Below are 25,498 nucleotides of genomic sequence, written 5' to 3' on the forward strand. Positions count from 1 at the left end.
GGAGGAAGATAACTGGTCTCATGTTCTGAGGCTGCACCAGAGAGTAGAGTGAGAACCTGTGACTTTGAAGTAGTGGTTCCTTCTAGAGTGTTCTTGTTAGACATCTTCATGAGTTGTGCATTGTGGTTCATGTGCTACAGAGGGCTCCGCAAGAACAGCTGCCCCTGTGTTAGTATCCCACATTAATCCGCAGTGACTAGAAAACCACGGGTCTCTTTGTTTCATATGTGAGATACAGTCACGGGGAAGAGGTGTGCTTTGTAATACTGTAAAAAAATTGTAGGTGAAACCAGACCTTTCTTGTGACCACGTTATTTTGGTAGGAACAGACGGAGCGTACTTCTTCAGATCATCATCCAAACAAAAAAAGAAAGGTAGCCGCAGCTGAATTTTGTGGTGTGTGTGCTTTTCTTGAGTCACTTTAATGCTGCAAAAGCAAAACCAGAATAGACCGGGACAACATGAGTGACAATAAGAGGGACATGGAGGTTTTCCTGGGTAAATGTAGATGGAAAGATTACTGCTTTCATATATTTGCAAATCAATCCTTCATCAAGTTTTTAAAAACATTGGATTTTAATGTTTTGTGTCTGCCTATGTACTTTGAAGTTTTCTACTTGGTCTCCCATCAATTTTTACAGACCTTTTCATTATAGAGACATCTGAGAGTGGAAAGAAACATGTTTAGAGTTAGAAAATGCTGGCTGGTAGGAAAGCTAACACATATCTAGTGTTTGTATTTATATAGATATTTTATGTATGACAATATATATGACATATCTACATACATACACACACACACATACACACACACACACACAGGCAAACACTTAGTATGCCAAAGCTTTAAGGCTTTAAGGAATTTTACCTTTAACTTGTTTAATTAACCCTTTATTTTGCAGTAAGCTCTCCAAGACCCAGGCCATTAAGAATCTTGCCTAAATCTAGTTTCTTATTTAGGAACAACTCAGAGCTACGTTTAGAATCACAGAGCCCCCTGATCACCCACTATGTTCCTTTCCATCCAAGCAATCTGCCTTAGAAGAAATAAAACAATCCTGAATCTCCAAATAAATTACTCGATTGGAAATTTCCAAACGTTGATACTCTTGGCTTTACTTACTTTTGGTTTTGCAGCATCCTCAAAAGGAAAGGCTTCCTCTGCCGCTGAGTAGTTTGATGTAGCAGCTGCCTACCCAGCTGCCTCATCTTCCTTATCAGCATGTCTCTGCAACTCTGAATATCTCAATTGTGTGTCCTACTGATGTGTGGCAGTCGTTAGTTTGTGACAATCCTGGGGATTGAATCAGTTTGGGAGTTGTGAATGGAGGTGGTCTTTGCGGTGTCTATTACGTGTCACCTCCCTCATGTAATCCAGTACCTACGGCAGGATTTGCAGTTGTACTTTGACCTTAGTGCATCAACAAAGGAAATTTGCAACCTGTTTTTTTAAAAATCTTTTTCATAAAGAGTAGTAGGTACCTTATTTTTTAAAAGCCTATACATTAAGTTTTTTTTATTTTTTCTCATAGAATACTGATAATGTGGGGGCCGGAGTGACATCTTTGCTGTTAAGAGTATATCTTTCTCTTGTGGAGGGCCAGAGTTCAGTTCCCAGCAACCACACTGGACAGCTCACAGCTGCCTGGAACTCCAGCTCCAGATGATCAGTGACTTTCTCTGGCCCTCCTTGGGCTCCTGCATTTATGAGCATATATCCTCACAAACATAACTGCATATACATGATCTTTAAAAAATCTTTAAAACCTAGGGCATTTATAATCTTAACATTTGGCACTCTGAAGATTGCAGTTGGGTCCAAGGATTCTTGCATGTTGTTAGTCTTTCTCGTGACCTTGGGATTGCCTGTGAATAGGGAGTCTCTTTCAGACACAGGGAACAATGGGGACTTGTCAGCCTGTGTATTCACATGTGAGACAGACTAGCCTCAGAGGTGCCATGTGACTCCAACATATGAACTCAAGCCTATTAGTAGCTAAATAATGGCTTTTCAAAACTTCTCTTTCAGAGCAAAGGAAGCACTATGCCCGAGACAGCGTCAGCAGTGTGTCAGATGTGTCTCAGTACCGCGTGGAGGTGAGAAACTGCGATCTTGCCAATGCATAGGGTGACTCTCAAGGGGCAGAAACACGGGGAGCAAAATAAGAATTGTGTTTCAGTTCATTCAAATAGGATGTATTTTAAGTTGTATGGATCTTTCCTTTAGACTTTTTTTTTTCTTTTTTGTAAAACTGAGATGTTAACGTGTAAAAACTACTGGGAAATTTTATGTTCTAGTTTCATGATAAATACATTAAAATCACAACAGCCATTACCAGCCCAGTTAAAACAAGAGAAAGGCTTCCATTTTACATTGAAATTAAGCTTTGGTACACTGAGTTGCTCAGTTTTATATTTAGTTTTATCTAATGTCATGATTAGCTCTTATTAAACACTAGTTGCTTTTCAATTTCGGAGATATTTGCTCTTAGCTGGAATCAAAACGACCCCAGTCTACAGCTGAAAATATGTAAGCTGGGGCATCATTTTTAAGTTGCAGTTTTCTGCTTATCTCATGAGAGTGGTTAATTAAATGGAAACCACTTCGTTTCAGTAAAGTGGCTGCAGGAGAGGGCAAACTTGGCAGCTTCGGTAAAACAGAAGAACCAGAGCTGATGCTCAGGGGTAGGGGTTGAGTATGCCGCCGCCACTGGGAATGTTTCGATTATGCAACATTTAAATAGCTATCTGAGCAAAGTTAAGGAGTATTTGTTTTTATACCATGCTATTGTAGCGCCATGTGACTCAGCGTGAAGCAGGTTTAGAGATCTTACAAGTCAAGATATCACATTCCGTGTTCCACTCTGTCCTCTCTGTGGAGTAACTGAAGTTGTGGTGTACTGTGTTCATCCTGGGACTCGCTGCTAATTGAGTTCCATTGGGTGAATTCTTCTTCCTTCCGGAAAGGATCCACAGAGAAGGGTTTGTCTGTGTGTTAAAGTTTCTCTTTTCTTCTCTTTTTTTGCTGACCGAAAGCACCTGACCACCTTTGTGCTGGACCGGAAAGATGCGATGATAACTGTCGATGACGGAATCAGAAAGCTGAAGTTGCTTGATGCCAAGGGCAAAGTATGGACTCAAGATATGATTCTCCAAGTAGACGACCGAGCTGTGAGCCTGATTGACTTAGAATCCAAGGCAAGTGTGCGAAACCTATGTTGTTTTATTCTTCGGGAGTGGAGCATGCTTGGAAATTTGACAATACCAAACATTTGCCTTTTTTTTTTTTTTTTTGATAGAATGAATTGGAGAATTTCCCCTTAAGCACAATCCAGCATTGCCAAGCTGTGGCGCATTCATGCAGCTATGATTCCATTCTTGCCTTGGTGTGCAAAGAACCAACCCAGAGCAAGCCGGATCTTCATCTCTTCCAGTGTGATGAGGTTAAGGTAAAAGAGTGAATCAACTTCCCTGTTCTCTCTCTGTCTTTCTCTGTCTCTCTTTCTCTCTGTATCTGTCTCTCTGTCTCTCTGTGTCTGTCTCTCTGTCTCTCTGTGTCTGTCTCTCTGTGTCTCTGTCTCTGTCTCTCTCTCTTTCTGTGTGTGTGTATGTGTGTGTGTAGGTACCCAGAGAGTCCAGAAGAGGGTGTCAGATCCCTAGGAACTGGAATCATGAGCCTTAGTGAGCTGCCTGATGTGGATGCTAGGTGCCAAATTCCCATCCTCTGCAGGGCATCGCTCAGGTCCCAGGTCATCCCCCTATCCTCTTATGCAATGTTGTGCAGCTTTCAAATGACAAGTCATACAGCTATTAGGTGCTAGGGTTTAAGAGTCTGAGAATGTGATAAAGAAAACAAGTACCTCAGTGTCTTCCTTAAGTTTCCACTTGGTTAAACAAAAGAGGAAATATGGTTACTATTTTTAAAAACTCAAGGTGTGGCATAATGGCTCCTACTTGTAATTCTACCACTCAGGAGGGTGAGGCAGGATGATTATGGCAAAGTAGAGGCCAGCCTGGCCTTCAGAGTGAGACCCTGTCTCAAACTGTCAAACATAGATGTGTTGTTTATCTCTGCAAAGTATAGGTGATGTGTTAAATTATCAGGAGCTTTGCACATATAATTAAAATTTGATTGTTAAAAATCATGCTGCATAAGCCAGGCGGTGGTGGTGCACACCATTAATCCCAGCACTCAGGAGGCAGCGAAAGGCAGATCTCTGTGAGTTCGAGCCTGGTCTACAAGAGCAAGTTCCAGGACAGCCTCCAAAGCCACAGAGAAACCCTGCCTGGAAAAACTAAAGCAAAACAACAAAATAAAACAACAACAACAAAACACGCTGCATAAATAGACAGTAAATGATTATAGTTCAATTCTGTTTTGTTCTCTGCTAACCTCAGAGCTTGTATTCCTTCTGTGAGATACTTAGGATGTCCCATGGCATTGATGTTAAATTTGCCATTTAATTATGCAACTTGAAAAATTGCTCAGGATTTGTAATCCCTTTGTGCAATGGGAAATAATTGAACATAGTTACCAATAATAATAGGTTAGAGCCCCCCAAATTTATATTTAGTATATGCTATAATTTATAGATGATTATAAATTGTGGTGCTTTATTAAACCTCAGAATTTATCTTTAACATTGGATGTCTTTATTTTGTGAGTTGGTTTCTCTAAAAGAGAAATTACCTTTGGTTGATTGGCACCTGTCTTAGTTTCTCTCCTGTTACTCTGATAAAACACTGACCAAAATCAACGTCTGAGAAGAAAGGGTCTATTTGGGTTTATGGTTTCAGAGGGACAGGAGTCCGTCATGGTGGGTGTTGTTGGTAGTTTTTTTTCTTTTTTTTTTTAACTCTTTGTGCTCTATGACTCTATAGGGGACATACCACCCAGCTGTCAAATAATCATACATGGAGTCTTATTCTTACTTGTGAATGGCTGGCCTCAGCTTGACTGAGTTTTAGCCAACTTTCCTTAAATTATCCCATCTACCTTTTGCCTTTGGGCGTTTTCCTTCTGTATATCTTACTCTTACTCTGTGGCTGGCTGTGTGGCTGGCCCCCGGAGTCCTCCTCTCCTTCTTCTCTTGTAGGAGTTGGTTGTCTCCTATCATGTGAGTTCCAGGGATGGAATTCAGGCTGTCAGGCTTGGCAACAAGTACCACTGAACCATCTTGCTGGCCTAATTCAGAGGAGATGGGTATCTGTCTGTCTGTCTGTCTGTCTGTCTGTCTGTCTGTCTATCTATCTATCTATCTATCTATCTATCTATATTTGTTTATGTCCATGCTTTTATGTCATGTTTGAGAGCTGTTAGTTACTTCAGGATCATGGGCTTTCCTCTTCTATTGGACTGTGATAGTGGTGGCTCAAAGTGGATTTTCTGGACAATGCTCTGTGTTCTTAGAAAAACTCACAGCCACGTAAACAATGAAACCCAGTCACTCACTGATGTCACACTCCCTCCCCAACGCATGCTTTCCTTGCTGATTCAAAAATCTAAGTACCCTGGTATGTGATGTAACTAGTTCGTGTGTGCAACATCTTGTGCTAGCACTTTTTGAATTTAAAGTTTTATGGTGGGTTGCCACATGGTACATTGGGCTCCTTTGGGATGGTAACATTTTTTTATAGAAGTTCAAAGTTAGACACCTCCAGTTTTAATCCTCCATATAGTATAGCCTTTGGCCTTACATTGGACATCTTGTTGGAACTAAAATGTTCTAAGGAACTGTCCCTGGATGCTCCATTGCAGTGTCATCTTACTGTTAACATGGTTCAGGCCAGGCATTTCCCCTAATTTTCCTCAGAGCATTAACTTTAAACAAGGACTGGGGAAATGGCTCAGTAGATGAAATGCTTGGTGCACAAGTCTGAGAACCAAGACTTGCACCTCAGAACCTGTGTGAAGCCAGCTGTGGCAGTGTGCACCTGTGCTTGCTCCTCACACAACTCCAGGGAGATGGGAGACACAGGCAGAGTTTCTCCAACCGAGTCCAGCTGGCCCAGCTTCTGCAGTGGTGATCAACAAAGGGCTCAGCCTCAGTCATGGTACAAGATGAGGAACATTGCCTCTGACTTAATCGGATGTCCCTCCTGCGTGCACACACACATCCTCCTACCCCCAAATAGACTAGATGATCTTAAAGATTCCCATCAGTTCTAAATTTTTATACTCATCAGTGCTTACTATTGAGGAATATGTGACTCATATATCTGAGAAAAATATACATAATTACACAGAGCAAGCATGCACAAAAATAGAAGATGAATGCACGAGCAACAACCTCATATACTGTAATTACTGGCTACAAATAAATTTCATAATCAAGTAAAATTAGTAACACCTTAGCTACAAACCTAGCATGGTTTCCCAAGAAAATCTAATCATTGGTCTTGTGGGAAGAATGATGGTGGCAGACAGTTAATTTTACCTAAAATGGAAAAATACAGTGGCTATGAAAATGGATACAATCTAGAGTTGAGATTCAGCCTGTGAATGGAGAACTGTCAGGGCTTTCCATCACCACCCGAGCTGAAAAACTACCAAGAGGAGAGGTCTGCTTTCCTTGTGGTTTCTGGGATTTCAGTCCCTGGTTATTTGGGACATTGCCTTTGGGCCTTTGGGAAAAGTCTATGGCAGGAGGAAGTGTGTGGTAGAATTGCTGTTCACTTCATGGAAAACAGGAAGTGAAAAGAGGGAGACAGGAAGTATCCTGCAATCCCAATGTCCTCTTTATGGGTACCACCCAATGCCTTCTCTTGCTTTTACCTCCTCCCAATTGAGGGCTTGGGTCTTCAACAAGTGGATCTGAGGGACACTGCAGACCCAAAACATATGAGTAGGTTTACCGTTAGCTCAGGGTCTGTGTTGAACTTAGTGATTATTTCCGGGAGTTAACAGCTGCTCCTGGGGAGGGAGAAGAGGGGGAGGACCCACCAGCCACACACATCTTTACCCAATTCCTTCCTTCCTAACCGAGCAGAGACAATCACCCATGTCCTTTCTGCATTTGTCTCTTCATACTGGGCTCTTGGGCAGGAATTTTTAAGTGGAAACTGGACTTAGATTAACCTTAAAAATCAGTATTTGATTGTGTTATTATAAAATTCACCACTTAAAACCAGAGTCATATTTTTTTAAAGATTTTGTTTATCATGTATACAACATTCTGCTTCCATGTCTATCTGCACACCAGAAGAGGGCACCAGATCTCATAACAGATGGTTGTGAGCCACCGTGTGGTTGCTAGGAATTGAACTCAGGACCTCTGGAAGAGTAGCTGGTGCTCTTAACCTCTGAGCCATCTCTCCAGCCCCAGAGTCATATTTTTAAGGCTGATTTTTTTTTTTTTAAAAAAAGGTACACCAAGATACTGAACTGATGCAAACAGAAACTATAAATCTTTTTATTTTTCTGTTTCAATCTTTATATCAAAACTCAGATAAGCCTTCCGTATAACGGATCTCTCTTTGCAGGCAAACCTAATTAGTGAGGATATTGAGAGTGCAATCAATGACAGTAAAGGCGGGAAACAGAAGAAGCGGCCGGAGGCCCTGAGGTAAGAGCATTAAAAGGAACTGGTGAATGGGAATTAGAGGGTATGTCTGCTCTTTTTCTCCTGAAGGGTTTCAGAAATGAAGAGGTGAATTAGCCTGCTTCCCAGATTATAGCCTTTTGTCTCAATTCATCTGCTCTCTCTGGCTTGTCAGCCCATATGTGTCCCTTCTTGCTCTCCATGTGTCAGCTCTGTCTCCCACACAGCTTCTCATACAGGTGCAAAAGTCCCGCACAGTTATAGAAGATGTGTGGTGTTTTAAGAGATGACCCAAGGACACCCCATGTATAAATCATGTGCCCACAGGCTTTTCAAATCTCGTAGGACCTAGAGAGAAATTCACTGTGATTTCCCATAGAACTTTAATTTTTCTGTGTCTTAAGGAATTTATAAGCAGACACGATGGAGTTGGTTGGGAATCTTTATTTCCTTGACAGTTACTCCTGAGGGTAAAGGGCAAATGCCACCAGTTGAGAGAACTACTGTTACGGAAACAGAGATTGTAAAGCCCAATTTGTTTTTCATTTTTTTAGGATGATTGCCAAAGCAGAGCCTGGCATCCCTCCTCCTCCCAGAGCTCCCGCCCCTGCACCACCAGGGACTGTCACACAGGTGGATGTTAGAAGCAGAGTGGCAGCTTGGTCTGCCTGGGCAGCTGACCAGGGTGACTGTAAGTATCCAGAGCTAACTCTACTGAGGATCCACGCTGGGCTGTGGTGTCATTCACTCTTTCAAGTTCTCACGTTGGTTTAAGGGATTAAATCTTAGATATTAGAAAGTTAAGTCTTGATTGCAGTTAAGGTTATTATCCCCGAGAATTCATGCCAGCCATATAATAGGTACTCTATTTGGATTACAGTTATTTCTTTAATACCAAGAGAGGAAAATTTTACTTGACTCACAATGACAAACATGACAATAGAATGTACACTAAAGAGAAGCCAATTGGGGTTTTTCTTTTCTAAATATTTTGCTTCAGACTCTTTCTATTCATTGGATAGCTCTTATGTGTTCATAGAAAGGGTGTTAGTATAGACTGTGCCAGGGACAAAGGACCTACCCAAAAGTAAAATTTGAAATATATATATTTGTTGTATATATGTATGTGTGTGAGTGCAAGCATGCCACCGTGTGTGTAGAGCTCAGATGACACACGTGGACCTCATTTTTTACCTTCCAGTGTGTGGGTCCTGGAGACTGAACTCAGGTTGTGAGTCTTGATAGCAAACATGTTTACTGCTGAGCCGTCTCACTGGCCCAAATGTAACTTTTTAATGTCATCATATTTTACTGCAGTCTGGGAACTTTAATGACTCAATATATAGTTGGTCCATTTTCCTAATTTCCAGGAGTGATCTAGCAAATTTAAATGTAAGATTTACCTCATGCCCAGAGGGACTTCAGCTTTTTTTTTTTTAACGTATGTGTGTATGGTCTGTGTGCATTTGTGCATGCATGTTTGCATGTGTGTGGGCATGTGTGCATGTAGAGGTCAGAGGTCAACACTGGGTGTCTTCTCCTGTTCTCCACCTGATAGAGTGAGGTGGGTCTCTCACTTACACCCAGTGCTCAGCATTTCAGACAGTCTGGATCACCAGCCTGCTTCAGAGATCCTCTGCTTCTGTTTCTCATGTGCTGATATTGCTGTCCAACAACAGCCCCAGACTTACGTCAGTGTTAGGGCTCTTAACTGTGCTCACACCCATGTGGCAAATGCTCAACCCACTGAGCTACCTCCCCATTTCCCTGGCGGTACTTCGTAAATTATTTATCTTTTATCCAACCAAATATTATTCAATTGAATGGTTGATAGCCAGCAATATAAGTCATTTGTCATGATGAGTTACATTAGACTGTGAATATTTTTACTATTTTTTTTTGTTTGATGGGTTCTTTGTACATTTGTATAAGAAGTTTTAGTCATTTTACCCCTAATCTGCTCACTCACCTCCCCCCCTCTCTCACTGAAACCTTCCTCCCCCACAGTTCCTCCCTACTTCCATGTCTGTTTTTTGCATGTGGCCACTGAGTTTAATTAGAGTTTCTTGGATGAGCATAGGTGGGGGCTTCTTTGCTGGAGCAAAATGTATCAGTGGCTATACCAGTGGAGAAAGTGTGACAGCCCCTTTCCCAAATGCACTAACAGCAATGGTCACTCACGGGATAGACCTCCTGAGAGCCCCCATCCATGGTGATGGACTGTCTTGTGCAGATAATCACAGCCGCTGTGAGTTCACGAGTATGTCAGCTATGTCTTGTCCAGAAGGCATCTCTTTGCCACCCATCTCTCCATCCTCTGGCTCGTGTGTTCTTTCTGCCCCTTTGATAATGTTTCCTGAGACTTGTAGGAACCAATACATATCGTGGACCATAGGGGCACAGCCCCCTGCCCCCCATCCACTCCAGGGTAATGAAGAGAATGCCTCAGAGTGGCAGAAAAGAGTCTTATCTCAGGGTCACTAGACTTTTCTATCTGAGGGGAAAATAAACAAGCACACACTTTCCTCTGCTCGTCTAAGGAAAAAGGAACAAGCGCTCACATTCCTCTGGTAACCTTCTCTTTTACTTCATTCTTTGGCAGTCTTGACAATCTCTCTTTTTATATGAACATTTCTCTCCTGCCCAGCACATACGTTTATATTCAGTTACAGCCACAAGTCTCCACAGCCATAGCTACGCATCTCACTCACTGCTCTCTCTCTCACACTCGCTCACACACACACACTTCTGCATCGTTCATTCATTCTTTACTCATTCATTCTCTCACATTTCTCTCGTGCTTCTTCTTCAGCTCCCACACCCCTCTCTCTCTCCCATAGCAGCCTTCTCTACGTCTCTGCCTTCTGCCTCTGTTGTCTTTCACTGCTGTTCCTTCACTCTCTGCCTCTCCACCCCTCTGTCCCCCCTCACCCCTGCTCTCATTCTCTGTCTTTTTGCTCCCCTGCTCTGTCTCCTGCCTCTTCTATGCTGTCTCTTTCTCTCACAGCCGAACTCTGGACAATTATACTTTGTTTTTCAGGGCCCAACCCAAACTCAAAACACAAGTGAAGTCACATCGTTTCTCTCAGGCTAGGAATGTCACAGTGACCCTTGCACGCAGCTCTAAGTTGGTGAGGGTTCCCAGACAGAAAATGACATTGGAAATCAAGACAATTAGTTAGCTGGACCTTGAGCCTGAGACTGGGACTACGTGCAGACTGAAGTTGTTTCAAGCTCTGGCTTTGAATCAGCAAAACATCACCTGGGAGAATGACCTTGTGTGTTTGTCTCCAGGGGCAACCAGATATCGTCTCCAGGGGCAACCAGACTGCTTTGAATTTACTCGGATGTCTAAAGTTAGCTTTTTTGTGTGTGATTGAGAATACTATGTCAGTCTGAGTAATGTAAAACATCCAAGTATTATTTCTGTTCACCAATATTATACAACTTAAGCAGAAAATCATCTCTGGCCATCCACAGTTAAATGTATAAAACACGGCACCACAGCTGTTCTTATTAGGCAGGCCTACCAGTGGTACCGGAGAAAGTTCCAGGAACAGCCAGTCATTCAGTCATCAAAACCACAGCTTTGCCAAGTGGGGGTCCTGAATAACACCTGGTGAGTTGGCTTTGCCAAGCAGGACTCTCCAACAACGTCTAGTGGGCCTACTTGTTAAATACTAGTTGTCACTGCTGTACAGTGCCGAGGCCCTCTGCAGATAACAGCTGTTCCATTTAGAGCCAAGCATTTCCACCATCACTTATTCTTAGTGCTTTGGCCAGTTTTGCCTTTCTGCATGAGCCACCACATGTCACAGCTTCTCTGATGAAGGCTTGGTACACCCCTATTCTGTGAGTATGAAACATGGATATTTAGGATGCTGTTAGATAATACAGCCATTTAGCAAAACAATAGTCTTATGCTCCATACCAGGGCCTAGGACTTCCCCAGCCATGGGCGGTTGGCCAGCTTTCCAGAACCAAGTGTGAGTTCCCATCTCTGGAGCAGGCCTCATCTCCAAGCAGAAAGTGGTTGGTGACCCCTGCAATGCCTATGCCACTATTGGACTAAATGACACATTGTGTCTGGATGGTCATTGCAGCTCATAGATTCACAGCCGGGCAAGACTGTTGCACACTTCTTTCCCCCGTCAGCCTGCCTGGCACCTTCTGGAACTCTACATGCTACAGGTGGAGAAGGAGCTTCTGGCTTGGTGTCTCCATGTAGTATGACTCAAGTGTGTCGTGTCTTTAATAACAGACTTTTAATCCTGTGGGTCAAAAGCCGAGACCTGAAATAAGAACTGGATCTCTACCCATATGACCATTGTCTTTCCAGGCTTTGGCCTCACCTGTAAAGTGGGCATAATGACTCACAGGCTTCTGCGACTCCAAAAGCAAGTGATCCTGTAATCCTACCCAGCATAGGAACATAAGCATCACTGCCAAAGCATGTTATCAACTTCTGCTCTAGGAGTTACATAGTTGTCTACCAGTTCTCTTTGTGTTCAAACTGGTTTTTGAAAGATGGGTCTTAAGGTGGGTTTTGCTGGAAGGGGTCTGGATAGTTGTGTTGTTGTTGTTGTTGTGTATGTGTGTATGTGTGTGTGAGGGAGAGAGAGAGAGAGAGAGAGAGAGAGAGAGAGAGAGAGAGAGAGAGAGAGAGAGAGAGAGAGAGAGAGAGAGAAGGGGGGGTGAGGGAGGAAGAGGGAGGTGTCAAAATTGTCTGACATGAAGAGAAGACATCTTAAGTTAAAGACATCTGAAGTAGAGTTGTGGGCGCATATATGAAACCTAATATAATATTATAGTAAAAGAATTTATGCCCAGATATTTTTGAGCTCTCATTGGATTTGTGTAAAATTTTCCTGGCATTGTCACCTGTTAGAATTACAGAGATAAAGTTCAAATTCTAGCTTACCGATTGTTCAGACAGAACTTAAGACATGGTGTACAAAGTTCTGTGTGAGTGCCAAGAGTCTCACTGGGAATCCCCTGAAGGGGTTTTCTGCTCCCTCAGAGGGTTTGTGTTCAGCCCGACTGCTGCCCCTGAGAAAGCAGAGGTGGAGTGACCCTGTTTTCCAAAAGTGAGTTTACCAGAATGGCGGCAGGGTACCCGAGACCCCCAAATATTTTGAAACTAAGTGCCTTCTGCTCACTTTGCCCCCAGATGATGATGTGGGGTCTCTCAGAGATCCCTTCTCTTCCTCATTGGAGACATAGTCTTCCTGTGTGGCCCTGAGTGCTGGGGGCAGGGGTGTCGCTGTGTAGCTTAGGCTAGTCTTGAACTGATTACATCCCTGCCTCAGCTCCCAGAGTACTGGGATTGCCGGGAAGAGCCCCTACACTTGACCCTCTTTAGAGTTCCTAATGATTATGTTTCAAATTCGGTTCCTGCCTTCCGTGTTAACACTGTATCAAGCAAGCAGCAGCCCTGTATAAAATAACAGCTATCTGGCAAGCTCTGCTACACATAAATTAAGGAGCTTGAATAATCCTATCTAATAATGCAGTTTCATATGGCCTGGGGATTCCTTTTTCTTTGTGCTCACACTCCGTGTCTGGGCCTTGCTAGCGTAAAGGAGGCATTGAAATGCCGAGTTTTCCGTATGTCTTGCCAGTTCTCTGCCCTAAACCTCGTTGAATCATGATGATGTATCACGAGCTGTGTCCCCACTCCTGTGATCTATTGCTCCCGTCCCAGCCGTATACCTTTGAAATACTTGCTCCAGCTGTCAACGTTGCCATAGCGCTGACTCACCTCACGATGGGGTCCGCGATGGAGATCTCGTGGTTGAGCATGCACGTCTAAGCCGCCTTAGCATTCTGAATGCTTTTGAGAAGTGTGTTCTTGGTGTTGCAGATTCCTGAAGGCATTTATTTCAAGGCATATGATTTAAGGTCAATGAACCAAATGCTGTGGGTTTTATGCTTGCTTACAAGAATTGAGAAGTCGTTGGACTCTCAGAACTGAAGAGCTCCTTTGTAGTCACAGGCTTGGAATGTGGAGGGACTAGCAGCCCAGGCTGTGAGGATGACTCAGTTGGGATAACGCTTGCCACACTAGCATGAGGAACTGAATTTCATTTCCAGCCCTCCGGGGGGAAAAGCTAGTTATAATGGCATTTGTCTGTAATCCCAGCCTGGGGACAGGGAAGACAAGAAAGAGATCCCTAAGGCTTGCTAGACAGCCAAGCTTCCTCCAGGAAATGACCAGTTCAGTGAGAAATTGTCTCAAAAGACAGGTGGGGCAAGATGAAGATTGACCTTTGGCGTTACACACATGCAGACACATTCACACACGCACACACACACACTCGTGCGTGCGCACACGAGAAACTAGCAGCCTGTTTCACTGGAACTTAGTTCATCGCTATTTCACAAGGGATGCTTTAGGGCTGGTTTGTGTCTTCTGTAGAAGGTGGAGTGCTGAGTCAGAGCTGGCTTTATTGAGAGCTGAGATGGAGGAGAGAGAGAAGAGATTGGGTATAACCAGTGGATGAACCTCACATAGGTTGGCAGGCCAGTCGTCTAGGTTTTCCCGTGCCTCCTGGTGACTGTAGCAAGGGCAGAGCACACAAGGCCACTAGTGTCATCTTTGACCAGTTTGCTCCAGAGAGCCCCCACCCGCAGCAACTGAAATTCTTTTCTCATTGTTTTCACATTTCCATTTCTGGATCGGTCATGTTTTAACAAACACAGGAGGTCTTACAGCTCTCCTTTCTGTTTAGTTGAGAAGCCCCGGCAGTATCAGGAGCAAGAGGAGACTCCTGAGATGGTGGCAGCCCGGATCGACAGGGATGTGGTGAGTACAGGCACTTCTGTTTGGTGAAGGGGGGGGAACAGAGAGACCAAAGGGAGTTAACAAAACCACTTTGCAGAAACGTATTTTCTCTCCTTAAGTTTTTCTTCAGCCACTTGTCCTGCTCTCCTAGTGTTTAGCTAGGCTTGATCATCTGTAGAATATTAGCAACTTTGCCAGTTTACACAAGAAATGAACCTGAATCAGCAAAGTTTGGGGGAAGGTGTGGTTTTCCTTTTTTCATAGTTTATGATTCATCATTGAGGTGTCCTTTTAATATTTGTTCTTTTGGTTTATTAAGATATTTAAGGCTGGAGAGATACCTGCAGTGTGAGCATGAAGACTGGAGTTCAGATCTCTAGCATTCACATAAACATCTGATGGGTGTGGTAGGCTACGGCTAACTAGAAAGAATAGCCATTTAGGTGCAAGTTCTGGGTATCTTTGAGCAACTCTGCCTCATAGTGGAAGGTGAAAGAGGAATCGGGGATGATCCAGGACATCAGCACTGGGTCTCCACATGTCCACCCATGTGCAGGCACACCCATGTGCATGTATGCGAGCCCACATGTACCCGTTTACAGATGAGCCCACTCATACGCAAATAACACACACCACATACACACATGAAAATGGAAAATGAAAAACATATTTTAAAATACATTAAAAGGAAAAACTAGGGGATAATTTTAAAGTGTAAACATGTTTTATAGAGAGTAATGTTATATTTACTTTTATTTCTTCATAGCCATTAGCTTGCAATGTGACTATGTCAATTATAGATATGTTATTTGTTTACCTTTTAAACTGTATATGTTCCCAGATTCTTTTGAAAAATCACTGAAAGGAATCTGACATTCAGAATTTAATTTTGAAAGATTTTCACTCTTAACCATGTGTATAAGTTGGCATGTGTGTGCAGGTGCCTGCAGAGGTCAGGTGTGTCCTTTAACATGAAAAATCTTTCATTTCAGGTTAGAGAAAGCTGACTGAAGTATGAAAGATGATGGAAACAGTCTTGTGTGCATTTGTTTGTTTGTTCTGCTCTGGGGAGCAGTCGTCTTAGGACCTCATGTTGTACGTGGGCTGTGTGTTCAGCACTCTCTAATGGATATGAAGTAGCTTCATCCGAGCACTTATGGGACATTTATTTACAAAACAAAAATGCCCTGTGTTCTCCTAACAAAAAGTTTCTCTGAATCCCTCCCCATGGTTTGTGTGGGGAATACTTCGAGAAAATCAGAGTAATTTAAATTAATTAATAATCTGATTGCATGCTGTGAATGTTTCCCTGATAGCATTGAAAAATGCAGCAAAATTATACTTAAGAAAGCCATAGAGATGAGATTCAGGTGTGTGTGTTTTCTTAGATGTAATGATTGACTTGATGGGGAGGGGTCATTTTCTTTCCTCATTTATTTTCTCTCCTTAACTAACTAGCGTCATGCAGCAAGAACAAAATTAGTTCGTTCTTTGTTTCATAACTTGTTCTATTATTTCTAATTCCAGCAAATCTTAAACCATATTTTGGATGACATTGAGTTTTTTATCACAAAACTCCAAAAAGCAGCTGAAGCATTTTCGGAGCTTTCTAAAAGGAAGAAAAGCAAGAAAAGTAAAAAGAAAGGACCTGGAGGTGAGCGGGCCTTCATCACTCTCGGGGTGCAGACCCTGGGGTGAGCGGGGCTTCCTAAGGCTATCAGACCCTTGAGGGAGTGTGTAGCCTTCAGTGTTGTCCTGGATGTAGATACTTGGATGATGTTCCTCTGCATGCATTCTGAAATGAAGCTTCCTCTTCTGATTTCTTTCTTTTTTTCAACACAGGGTTTCTCTGGGTGGCCCTGGCTGCCCCAGAACTCGCTCTGTAGACCAGGCTGGCCTCAAATTCTCAGAGATCCACCTGCCTCCGCCTCCCAAGTGCTGGGATTAAAGGTGTGCGTCACCACCACCCAGCCTTCTTGTGATTTCTTAATAGAGTAGCTGCAATGCATTTTATGCAGTGTACAGAAATATTCTGCAGCAGCTTCCCCAATTTCATCTGTATCCATTGTTTTAGTCACATTATCAGCATCCAGTTGAAACTCATCATTTGTGACCCAGCTTGGAAGCAGTTTTCAAACCTTAAGTGTTTTGTCCTATGAGGAGAATCAGTCAATCAATCAATCTCAGACAGTGTCTCATAGTGCTAGCCTCACCATTGCTATCCAATTAAGGATGACCTTGAACTCCTGATCCTCCTGGCCCCACTTCTCAAGTAGAGTTACTGGTGTGCCGTAGCCAATAGAATGCCTTCTTAGAATTCTAAGTTGGAGTCCTCACACTCCTGGAGCACACACAGCCCTTATGATTAAAACACCACTTCCTACCTTGACATTCGAGGTCACCTGCCATCTAAGCTGGCTCTGCCCCTCTGTTCTCACGTTTCTCTGCATTCGTGTAACTTGTTTTGTGTACATGCAATTTCTCTCTTATTCCATATATTGTTTTAATCCTATAATGTGATTTCCACAAACTATCCTGGGGGCAGCAGTGAGAGTGGGGGTCGGTGGGCAGAACTTTTCAAATCCCATTTTAAAAGTTACTTGAAAGAACTTTACAGGATTCTGTTCCCCATCCCCCAACCAGTACGTTCTCCTGCCCTCTCACTCAATTGCTAATACACCTGTTAAACCCTTCTGATTCATTTCCTCTGTTATTTTTCAGGGCCATTAAGAGCTGGGCTTGTCACTTACTCAATTTTATGGTCCTTATAATGATGACAGGAGTTCCTGAAACATAGGAAGACTTCTAGTCATATTTATAGATTTGAGTCACTAGGAGTGCCCAAGGGTAGACGGAGACACTCAACTGAAGACCTTCTGAATTTATTGGAGTAAGAGATATTGCAGAGTGAAGGTCCGCAGCCAGCATAGTCTTCCAGCTGTGGACACAAATGTGGACTTTTTTCTTCCGTTTAATAAACTTTATTGTGAATCAGTTCTCATCGACACTCTGCTGTTTTTTATTTCCTCAGAGGGTGTGTTAACGCTGAGGGCAAAACCCCCACCTCCTGATGAATTTGTCGACTGTTTCCAGAAGTTTAAACATGGATTCAACCTTCTGGTAGGTGGGCTTTATTTATACATCATTAGAAGAAACAGATGGAAAAGATCAAAGACTAGCCAGAATGTTCCTGCAAATTGAATTAAGAGATACAGCTGTCCCTGTAGATTTGTGTGAGTGTACCTTGAATGACCTTTAACTATAACATCTGATTGCAAGGCATGCGTGTGGAAGAGACTCCGTTAACTGAGAAGCCCTGCCTGTGTTTCTTAGCCAAGTGCTCTTCCCCTGGTTCTCTCCCTGCTGCTGGGGCCCGCTGAGCATGCGTGCTAGGAAGAACTATCCTCCCCAGGCTGCCTTGGACTTGGGTGTCTGTCCATCCCCGGGATGACTGCACTGTGGTAATGCATTTGTTTCTTTCTGTCACAGGCCAAGCTCAAGTCTCACATTCAGAACCCAAGTGCTTCGGATCTGGTTCACTTCTTGTTTACTCCACTAAATATGGTGAGCATTTATTAGTTCAACAAAGCAACCCATCTTAGAATGTCTGTCTTCCACCCAGGGGTCTGAATTACTTAGGTGTGTTTCTCTGATTACCTTACATGGGTCCTGTTTTCCTTGCCAAGTGTGTGAACTCTGAGAATGTGAAGTTTGAGAGTGTAAAAGGGCACACACCCCAGTTATGGCCGGGGATGGGGCAGCACATGCACGCATTATAGATAGCAATGTATTGAAACCTAGCATTGTTACAAACATCTTGCTTTCTAGGACAGCTGGGAAAGTTAGATGGACTCGTGCTTAGGAATTCACACACACAAGTACTAGGTTTGACAAGGCCAGGAAGGAACATGTAGAGTGGCTGAAAATAGCTCATTCTAACCAAAGAATAAGTGACTTAAAAGTATTTGTTTTAATTGTGTGTATTTGAGGGTGTGTGTGTGTGTGTGTGTGTGTGTGTGTGTGTGTGTGTGTGTGTGTTTTGTCTTGAGAAGAAAGAACAGAGAATCAAATCCCTAGAGCTGGAGTCAACGAGCAACCACGAGCCCCTCACTCAGGTCCTCTGGAGGCACCATCCTTGCTGTTAATTACTCAGCCATTTCTCCAGTGTGGCTGTTTTATTTTAATGGAATAACAAAGCAGCATGAAAATTGTCCCTATCATGTGATTGCTCTATCATGTATGTTATTTTCTCCCTAAAGAATAAAGATATAGCTATGCAAAATAGACATTTTACCCAATTTGATTTAGAACATATGAAAATTTGTATCATTGAGTTCTTTAATGTTAATCAAAACCAGAGAAAATTTAATATTTCTCATACATTTTATTCAAGTTTAAAAAAGAGAAAAGTCAAGAAAACAAAGGCATGAAAGGCAAACTGCCTTCCCAGAGCTGATCAGGAAAGCCCTGATGGAGAATTTGAGTCCCGCTTTGCTTTGCAAACAGACAAGACTAAGTAGCATTATCAGCAGGGCTGTAGGAGTGACTGCTAACAGATCAAGGGGTGGAAGTCTATTGTTATTGTCCAAATGACCTTAATAGTTGCTGGATGTGTCCATATATTGACCTGTATTGAATTTCTGACAACCTGGTTATTGTTGAATTAGTCTTGTTGAACAACCCTTTAAAAAATTAGAACAAGTTGATTTGGTTAGGCAGTTTGGAATTCCTAACTCCAGAGGCTAAGGACATGGAATCAGGAGTTCAAGGGCAGCCTAGGCTACACAGTGAGTTGAGAGTCAGCCTGGGCTAAACAGCAAGACCTTACGTCAAAAAACAAAAGCAACAGAAACAATAAAACAATGAGGTGCATCTCATCCAAATGGGAAGAAGTCAACTGGCGCTCACTAACAAAAATATACTCTTTAAACCTTTGATGCTATCTTAGTATCATCACCTGCTTAAAAAGCAGCTTTTATTTTCAGAGGTCTCAAATAGGTATCTATTAACCACCTCAAGTCATGTTGCCAACTCACAGTTAGCCATTGTGATGAAAACATCTACTCACTTTATATTTACCTTTCTCCAAAAAGACAGCTTACCAATGTTCTCGCCATTCGTGCAGGGCTGTAGACATCTTACATGGTGGGGACCTAGGGAAAGGACATTCATGTAGGGCTTCCTGTAAGCCAGACAACATTGAGTGTTTTGCTTGCAAGTCTCTTCCTCACCATGTTCATTGTGCCACAAAGACATAGCCATAATGCATGGGTGTGTGTATGCATGTCTGCTGAATCTGTGAAATTATGGCCTGTTGCACTTAACTCTTTCCCAATCTGTTTCCTTTCCCCTCTGCAAACCCAGAGGGCATAGCAGTCCTACTCTTTCTCTCCTTTAGTCACCTCTGTGTGTTTTCTGCAAATGCTTATAGGGTTGGAAGTTTAAAGCCGCAGTGCCAGAGTTGGGTGTGGTGGTGCCTGTGCCTTCAGTCCCAGCACTTTCAAGGCCTGGGGTGGATTAGTGAGTTCTAGGCTAGCCTGAGTTACATGGTAAGACCTTGTTTTGAAAACCTAAAACAACAAACCAAAAAGAATTGAACCCGCCATCTTGGCTCAACACCTGGTACACCCAGCACTTGGGAGCCTGAGGCAAGAGGATTGCGGTGAGTTTGAAGACAGAGTGGACTCCATACAAAGTGCAAGATCAGTGTAGACTGCAAAGTGAGACCTTGTCTAAAAAATCCAAAGACACAAAACAGAGACTTGTAGTGCTGGCTAATCAGGGTGGGTTGTGTTCACAGTAGAACTGGCCCAAGGCTTTCACTCATAATATTTTAATATTTGCATTGATTCCCCCAGTGTTGTGTCCTATGCAATCTGAAGTCAGTTACATCAAGAGAAATTGAAAACTAAGCTTTATATTACAATGTAGTATGTCACTACTTGCACAAATTGAGGACAGTGGGTACCTGGTGAGGCCTGTATCAGAATCATGCTGGCATTAAGGATTCCCAAAAGATGTGGTGCCTGCCTTGGATTCTGGGTGATAGAGGAACTAGAAAATCCTGTGTTTACCGAGGCACAAAACAGCATGGCCTACCCAGAGCCCTTGTCCTGAAAAACATTGCCTCAATCTAGAGCCATTCAAAAGGATTTGAAAAAAAAAAATAAGAAAAGGAAACAAAACCATAAACAACCCTTTCTTGTGCAGCACATCTCTGAGAAGGCCAGATTCTAACAAAGTCTCTATCCAGCCTGTCTGCTACAAGATAAGGACCCTCCCTCAGCCAGGACAGCCTCCAGGGAGGCAGATGTGGAGTTGTTTTCAGACACACACTTGTCATTGTTTTTCTTATCAAAGTGTGCACCTGCTTCCCGCTGACCATTAAACTGTCCATATCAAATCAGAGAAACTTACTGGAATTGAGTTCTGGGGAGTGGTGGGGGTACCTCCCCTCCCCTCCTCTCCCTTCCCTTCCTTTCTCCTGCCTTCTCCTCAACTCTACCCACCCCCCCGCTTCCCTTACCTCCCCCCCCTCTCTCTCTCTCTGGATCCTTTTCAGCTTCATACAGCTCAACAGGTATAGCATAAACTGCTGCCTGGAGGCTTCTTTCTTTCCCTCTCCACAGTATTCCCTCTGGATTCATAGTTTCCATAACAGATTTGCCATTTGCAACTGCTATCTCTAAAATCAGAAGGTTATAGAAGTTCTAGGTGGTTATGTCAGCAGATAAGGGCTGTCTGCACTGCCATTAGTGTTTTGCAGGGGAAGCAGTAGATGCATATAGCCAGTACTTGGGTGCCCTAAATGACCTTAAACTATACAAGTTTCTACAGTAATACAACCTTGTTCTGGATAAGTCAGTTTGAGAAGCTGTTTTTCACTCTCTCACTTTTAATTTTAAAATAGCAAAACAGTGCTTAGTTTTTGGAATTGATTTTGTGCATGAATTTTAGAGTGTACAAATAATTGTTTTCTTGCTAATAAGATTTGTTCTCCATCTAGGTGGTGCAGGCAACAGGCGGTCCTGAACTGGCCAGTTCGGTACTCAGCCCACTGTTGACGAAAGACACAGTTGATTTTTTAAACTATTCGGTCACTGCGGATGAGCGGCAGCTGTGGATGTCACTAGGCGACACTTGGCTGAAAGTCAGGTGAGTGCATGAAAGCTCAGTCCTTAGCACAGCATAAGGAGCAGTGATGTTATAGCACTCTCTGTTGCACTAAACCAGGGAGACATTTATGTAAGATTCTGTGTGAAGAACTACATGTCGTGGGATTAAGATGTTGTTGGGAAGCTTGTTGTTGCCAGGCCATGGTGGCTCATGCCATTAATCCCAGCACTGTAGCCAGGGCTACACACAGAGAAACCTTGTGTCAAAAAACCACAGAAACAAAAAAAGAAAGAAGGAAGGAAAGAAGAAAGGAAAGAAAAGTTGTTGTCATGTAGGGCCAGAGAGATGGCTTATCAGGTAAAGATGCTTGCTGCCAAGGCTGACAGCCTGAGTCCCATCCCTGAGGGTGGTAGAAGGAAAGAAATGACTCAGCATAGCTGTGCTGTGACCTCCAGATGCATGCCATGGCATATGTACACTCTCTTCAACACACACACACACACACACACACACACACACACACACACACACACGTTGACTAAATAAATATAATTTTAAAGTTTTTGTAAAAATTAAAATCATGTTGCCAAGTATGTAGAAGTACACTGTGACCCATCAGCCTGGTGGGTGATGGAAAAGGTTTGAGAGAAAGGGCATCTGTTTCCAGGAAGAGCTGGCATTTCAAGCCAGCAGCTAACAATCCAAATGGGAATAGGTATATACACACACAGTGTGTGCTCTGTGTTCTCCCATGCGTTTTATAGAGATGTGGTTGTTATTTCTGTTCCATAGGTACACACCCACCCACCCACCCACCCCCCCCCCCCCCCACACACACAGTGTATGCTCTGGGGTTTATAATTCTCTTGCTAGTTGGCCCTTCAGTAGGATGTGTAGGGTTTCTGTAACTATAGAGCAGTTGACAGAAAAGCACAAAAAAAGACAAGAGGCAGTGAGAGTTCAGAGATGAGGGCGGAGGGACTTCAGGGAGCTTCATGTCGTGCATCCAAAGTCAGCTGGGTGGGTTGGGACGGCAGTTTTGGAGGAAGGTAGGAATCTCTCTCTCTCTCTCTCTCTCTCTCTCTCTCTCTCTCTCTCTCTCTGACTTTGAGACAGGTATTTGCTAAATTGCTGAGTTATCTGCCTGGACTAGTCTTGAACTTGTTAGCCTCCTGCCTCACCCTCTGAAAGTGCTAGGATTACAGGAATACACTGCCAGACCCCATGCAACTGTTTTCAGAGATCAGTCTGCTTGCTGGGGCCACCATCGTCAGGGACAAAAGTAGCCAGAGGCAGAAGAGCAGGGATGAGGGGTGGGGGTGGGGGGATGGTGGGGTTACTGGTGCAGCACTGGCTCCTCAGAAATCAGCTCTCTCTGGGGTTAGATGTGGGGCTAATTTTAGAATCATCATCACTGTCGATAAAGAGATTGGGAAGGGCAGACTGTTAGCAACAACTGACCTGTGCAAAGCAGGGCTCTTCATACAGCATTTCCAGCCTCATGGGATACCCCAAAACTTTTTCTTTTCCTGTGCAGAGCAAATAACTCAGTGTACAGACCACTATTCTCTAGAAGTTTGTCCTTGCCCCCCAGGAGGGCCAGTCTAAAAGATGTGGACCAACTCATCACTTTTTTCTTTTATTGAAACACACAAGACAGTCTCATTTCCTTGCTGGACTATGGCTGCTGTGTATGTGGGAATATAATCTATACTCTTGTTTTCCCAAACTGAAATTCCTTAAAGTGCTATGCACTGCTATTCATGCTGTAAATACTGCTTGTCTTTGTGTACTTATTTATAATATCCATGCATCAGTAAATCATGTTCTATAGTTTTCGTGTTATTTATATCTTCATTAAAAGACTTAGTAGCATTTATTTTATATCTCTGTGTGAGTACCTGCATGTATGTATATGCACTGCAGGCTTGCTTGGTACACATAGAGGCCGGAAGAAGGTGTTGGTTCTCTTAGAACTGAAGTTACATGTAGGTGCTGGGAACTAAACCTAGGTCCTCTGGGAGAACAACCAGTGCTCTTAACTGCTGAGCCATCTCCCCAGTTCTTATTTTATCTCTTACACTGTTTTGAAGCAGCTTAAATATATTTGTAAAATGTTAGGTTTATGCCGGTTGGGATGTTATGACCAGCCTAGGCCAGGTTTAGTTTTTTTGTATAAGGCTTATTAAATGTCACATCTCACAGAATAAAAAAATAGCTTAAAATCTTCAGTGACTTGTTTTCAGCCCTACCACAAAAATCAGAAAATGTAATGATGGTTTAAATAGCTGCATCACTAGGAAGGCTATCATTAGCATTTAACATAGGAAACAAAGGGTTACTTCAGGTCCTCATTAAGGGATTAGGCAATAAGTGTGGACTTAAAACTCATAAAAAGGGAAAGGACCAAGAAGTCACCAAATAATTTGAATAAAATGCTCATTTCATCATAGTAGAACTGTCATATAAGAACACATCACCTGCGGAGAGTAAGGCAAAGTGCACGGTGGAAAAAGCAAAGCTATAATCTCCATGGCAGCATCTTCTGTGATTTGAGGTGAACAGAGCTGTGTGAGCAGGTTTCTCAATGACATTAGCTGATGAGTGGGTGTTGATGCTGCCCACAGAGCAGTTGACTTTCCTGATTAAAATGAAGTTGGTACTCTAATTTGTAAAGTTGGTCTTCTGCTTCATTTTAGGAAATTTTGCAGTTAAAAAAAAAAAAAATCATGAGCCTGCATAGCAGTCTTAGGTGTTTGTTTGCAAAGGTACCTTGACCGTTTTGAAGGGAGAGATGCACAGAGTCCCATGCTTTAAATATGACTGTATTTCTCTTCTCATGCACAGATGTTAAGAAACTTGCACCCATGCTGAGCATCGGGCTTCAGGAAAAGCTAAGACAAAGTAGAGAAACAGATCATACAGCAGAATCAGAATCGCTCTTTCATTTCATTTGTTTGCACTGCTGGCATAAATAGGTTTTCTTTCCACTCCTGAGGAATAGAGTTGTTTTGGTGCTTGGCTAGCCGCATAGAAAAGAACTGTGACTGAGAACACATTGTTTAACCTGTAAACTCGATGTCATCCCACAGAGCAGAGTGGCCGAAAGAACAGTTCATCCCACCATACGTCCCGAGGTTCCGCAATGGCTGGGAGCCCCCGATGCTAAACTTCATGGGTGTTCCTACAGAACAAGACATGTACCAGCTGGCCGAGTCCGTGGCTAATGTAGCAGAGCACCAGCGCAAACAGGACAGCAAGAGACTGCCCTCAGAGGTCGGCATGCCTGGCGTGTGGTTTCTGTGGATGGTGGAATGGTCCCTGGGAGTCATCACCTAGGGACAGTGACTAAACGCTACCCTCCCTTCCTGCTGCTGCTCTGAGTTCTCTGCAATCTTTCTTGTGTTTATGAAGGTCGCTAGGTGCTTCTCCTTCCCTGTTGCACCTGAGTCACACTCTGCTAGTTCTCTGGTCTTCGGTCTCCTTGTCCCTTTTCTCTGTCAGGAGCTTGCCCTCAAGCATCATTTATTCCGTTTATGTTTTCCTTTTCCACCTATAGACCCTTAAGGCAGTTAGTTCCCTGAACCTAGATCCTGTTGATTCTAATCAACTCTTTCACAAATCCCATAATCCCTCCCTCCTCCCTTCCTCCTCAGCTCTCTTCCTCCTCCTCTTGCTGTCACACCCCTCCCCTGTCCTGGCCTCTTCTCTCCTTCTGTCCTGCCCTCCTCTCTCCCCACTCTGTCACTGTCCTCCAGCGCTCTCTTCCTGTTCTAATCTTCACAGGCCTGTGGAGGAGGGAGGTTTCCGTGGACCTTAGTCTTCTGACAAATGACCATGACGATGTTGTATCTGCAGAAGACCATACCATGGATTTTTATCTTTCAATATTGACTAAACTTTAGACTATAACCCTGTTTGAGGAGCAAATGAGAGGAACAAAATTAGGCATAGTTGATATTCTTGAAAAATGATTTTTCTTCCCTATTGGAAGGGAAAATTGAACACATTTAAAGCTGACCCACGTACAAATGGGATGCTCAGAACCCTGATAGCC

At 43.2% G+C, this 25,498-nt stretch overlaps 1 protein-coding gene across 8 annotated transcripts in view; it reads left to right on the plus strand.

Moving 5' to 3' along the window:
- Positions 1-25,498, plus strand: part of Eps8 (epidermal growth factor receptor pathway substrate 8) — a 162,532-nt gene that overhangs the window by 108,365 nt on the left and 28,669 nt on the right. For 7 of the 8 annotated variants that reach the window (XM_027429928.2, XM_035448876.1, XM_027429925.2 and 4 more), the window contains 11 exons: positions 2,030-2,097; positions 3,037-3,198; positions 3,300-3,449; positions 7,483-7,565; positions 8,096-8,232; positions 14,273-14,346; positions 15,853-15,979; positions 17,357-17,445; positions 17,815-17,889; positions 21,332-21,480; positions 24,534-24,717. In XM_027429928.2, coding sequence (XP_027285729.1) covers positions 2,030-2,097; positions 3,037-3,198; positions 3,300-3,449; positions 7,483-7,565; positions 8,096-8,232; positions 14,273-14,346; positions 15,853-15,979; positions 17,357-17,445; positions 17,815-17,889; positions 21,332-21,480; positions 24,534-24,717 — 1,298 coding nt within the window. Of the gene's footprint in view, positions 1-2,029; positions 2,098-3,036; positions 3,199-3,299; positions 3,450-7,482; positions 7,566-8,095; positions 8,233-13,609; positions 13,787-14,272; positions 14,347-15,852; positions 15,980-17,356; positions 17,446-17,814; positions 17,890-21,331; positions 21,481-24,533; positions 24,718-25,498 lie in introns of those variants that run through there. The other variant, XM_027429929.2, reaches the window with a different exon arrangement.

Source organism: Cricetulus griseus, chromosome 8, assembly GCF_003668045.3.
Source record: "Cricetulus griseus strain 17A/GY chromosome 8, alternate assembly CriGri-PICRH-1.0, whole genome shotgun sequence".
NCBI lineage: Eukaryota > Metazoa > Chordata > Mammalia > Rodentia > Cricetidae > Cricetulus > Cricetulus griseus.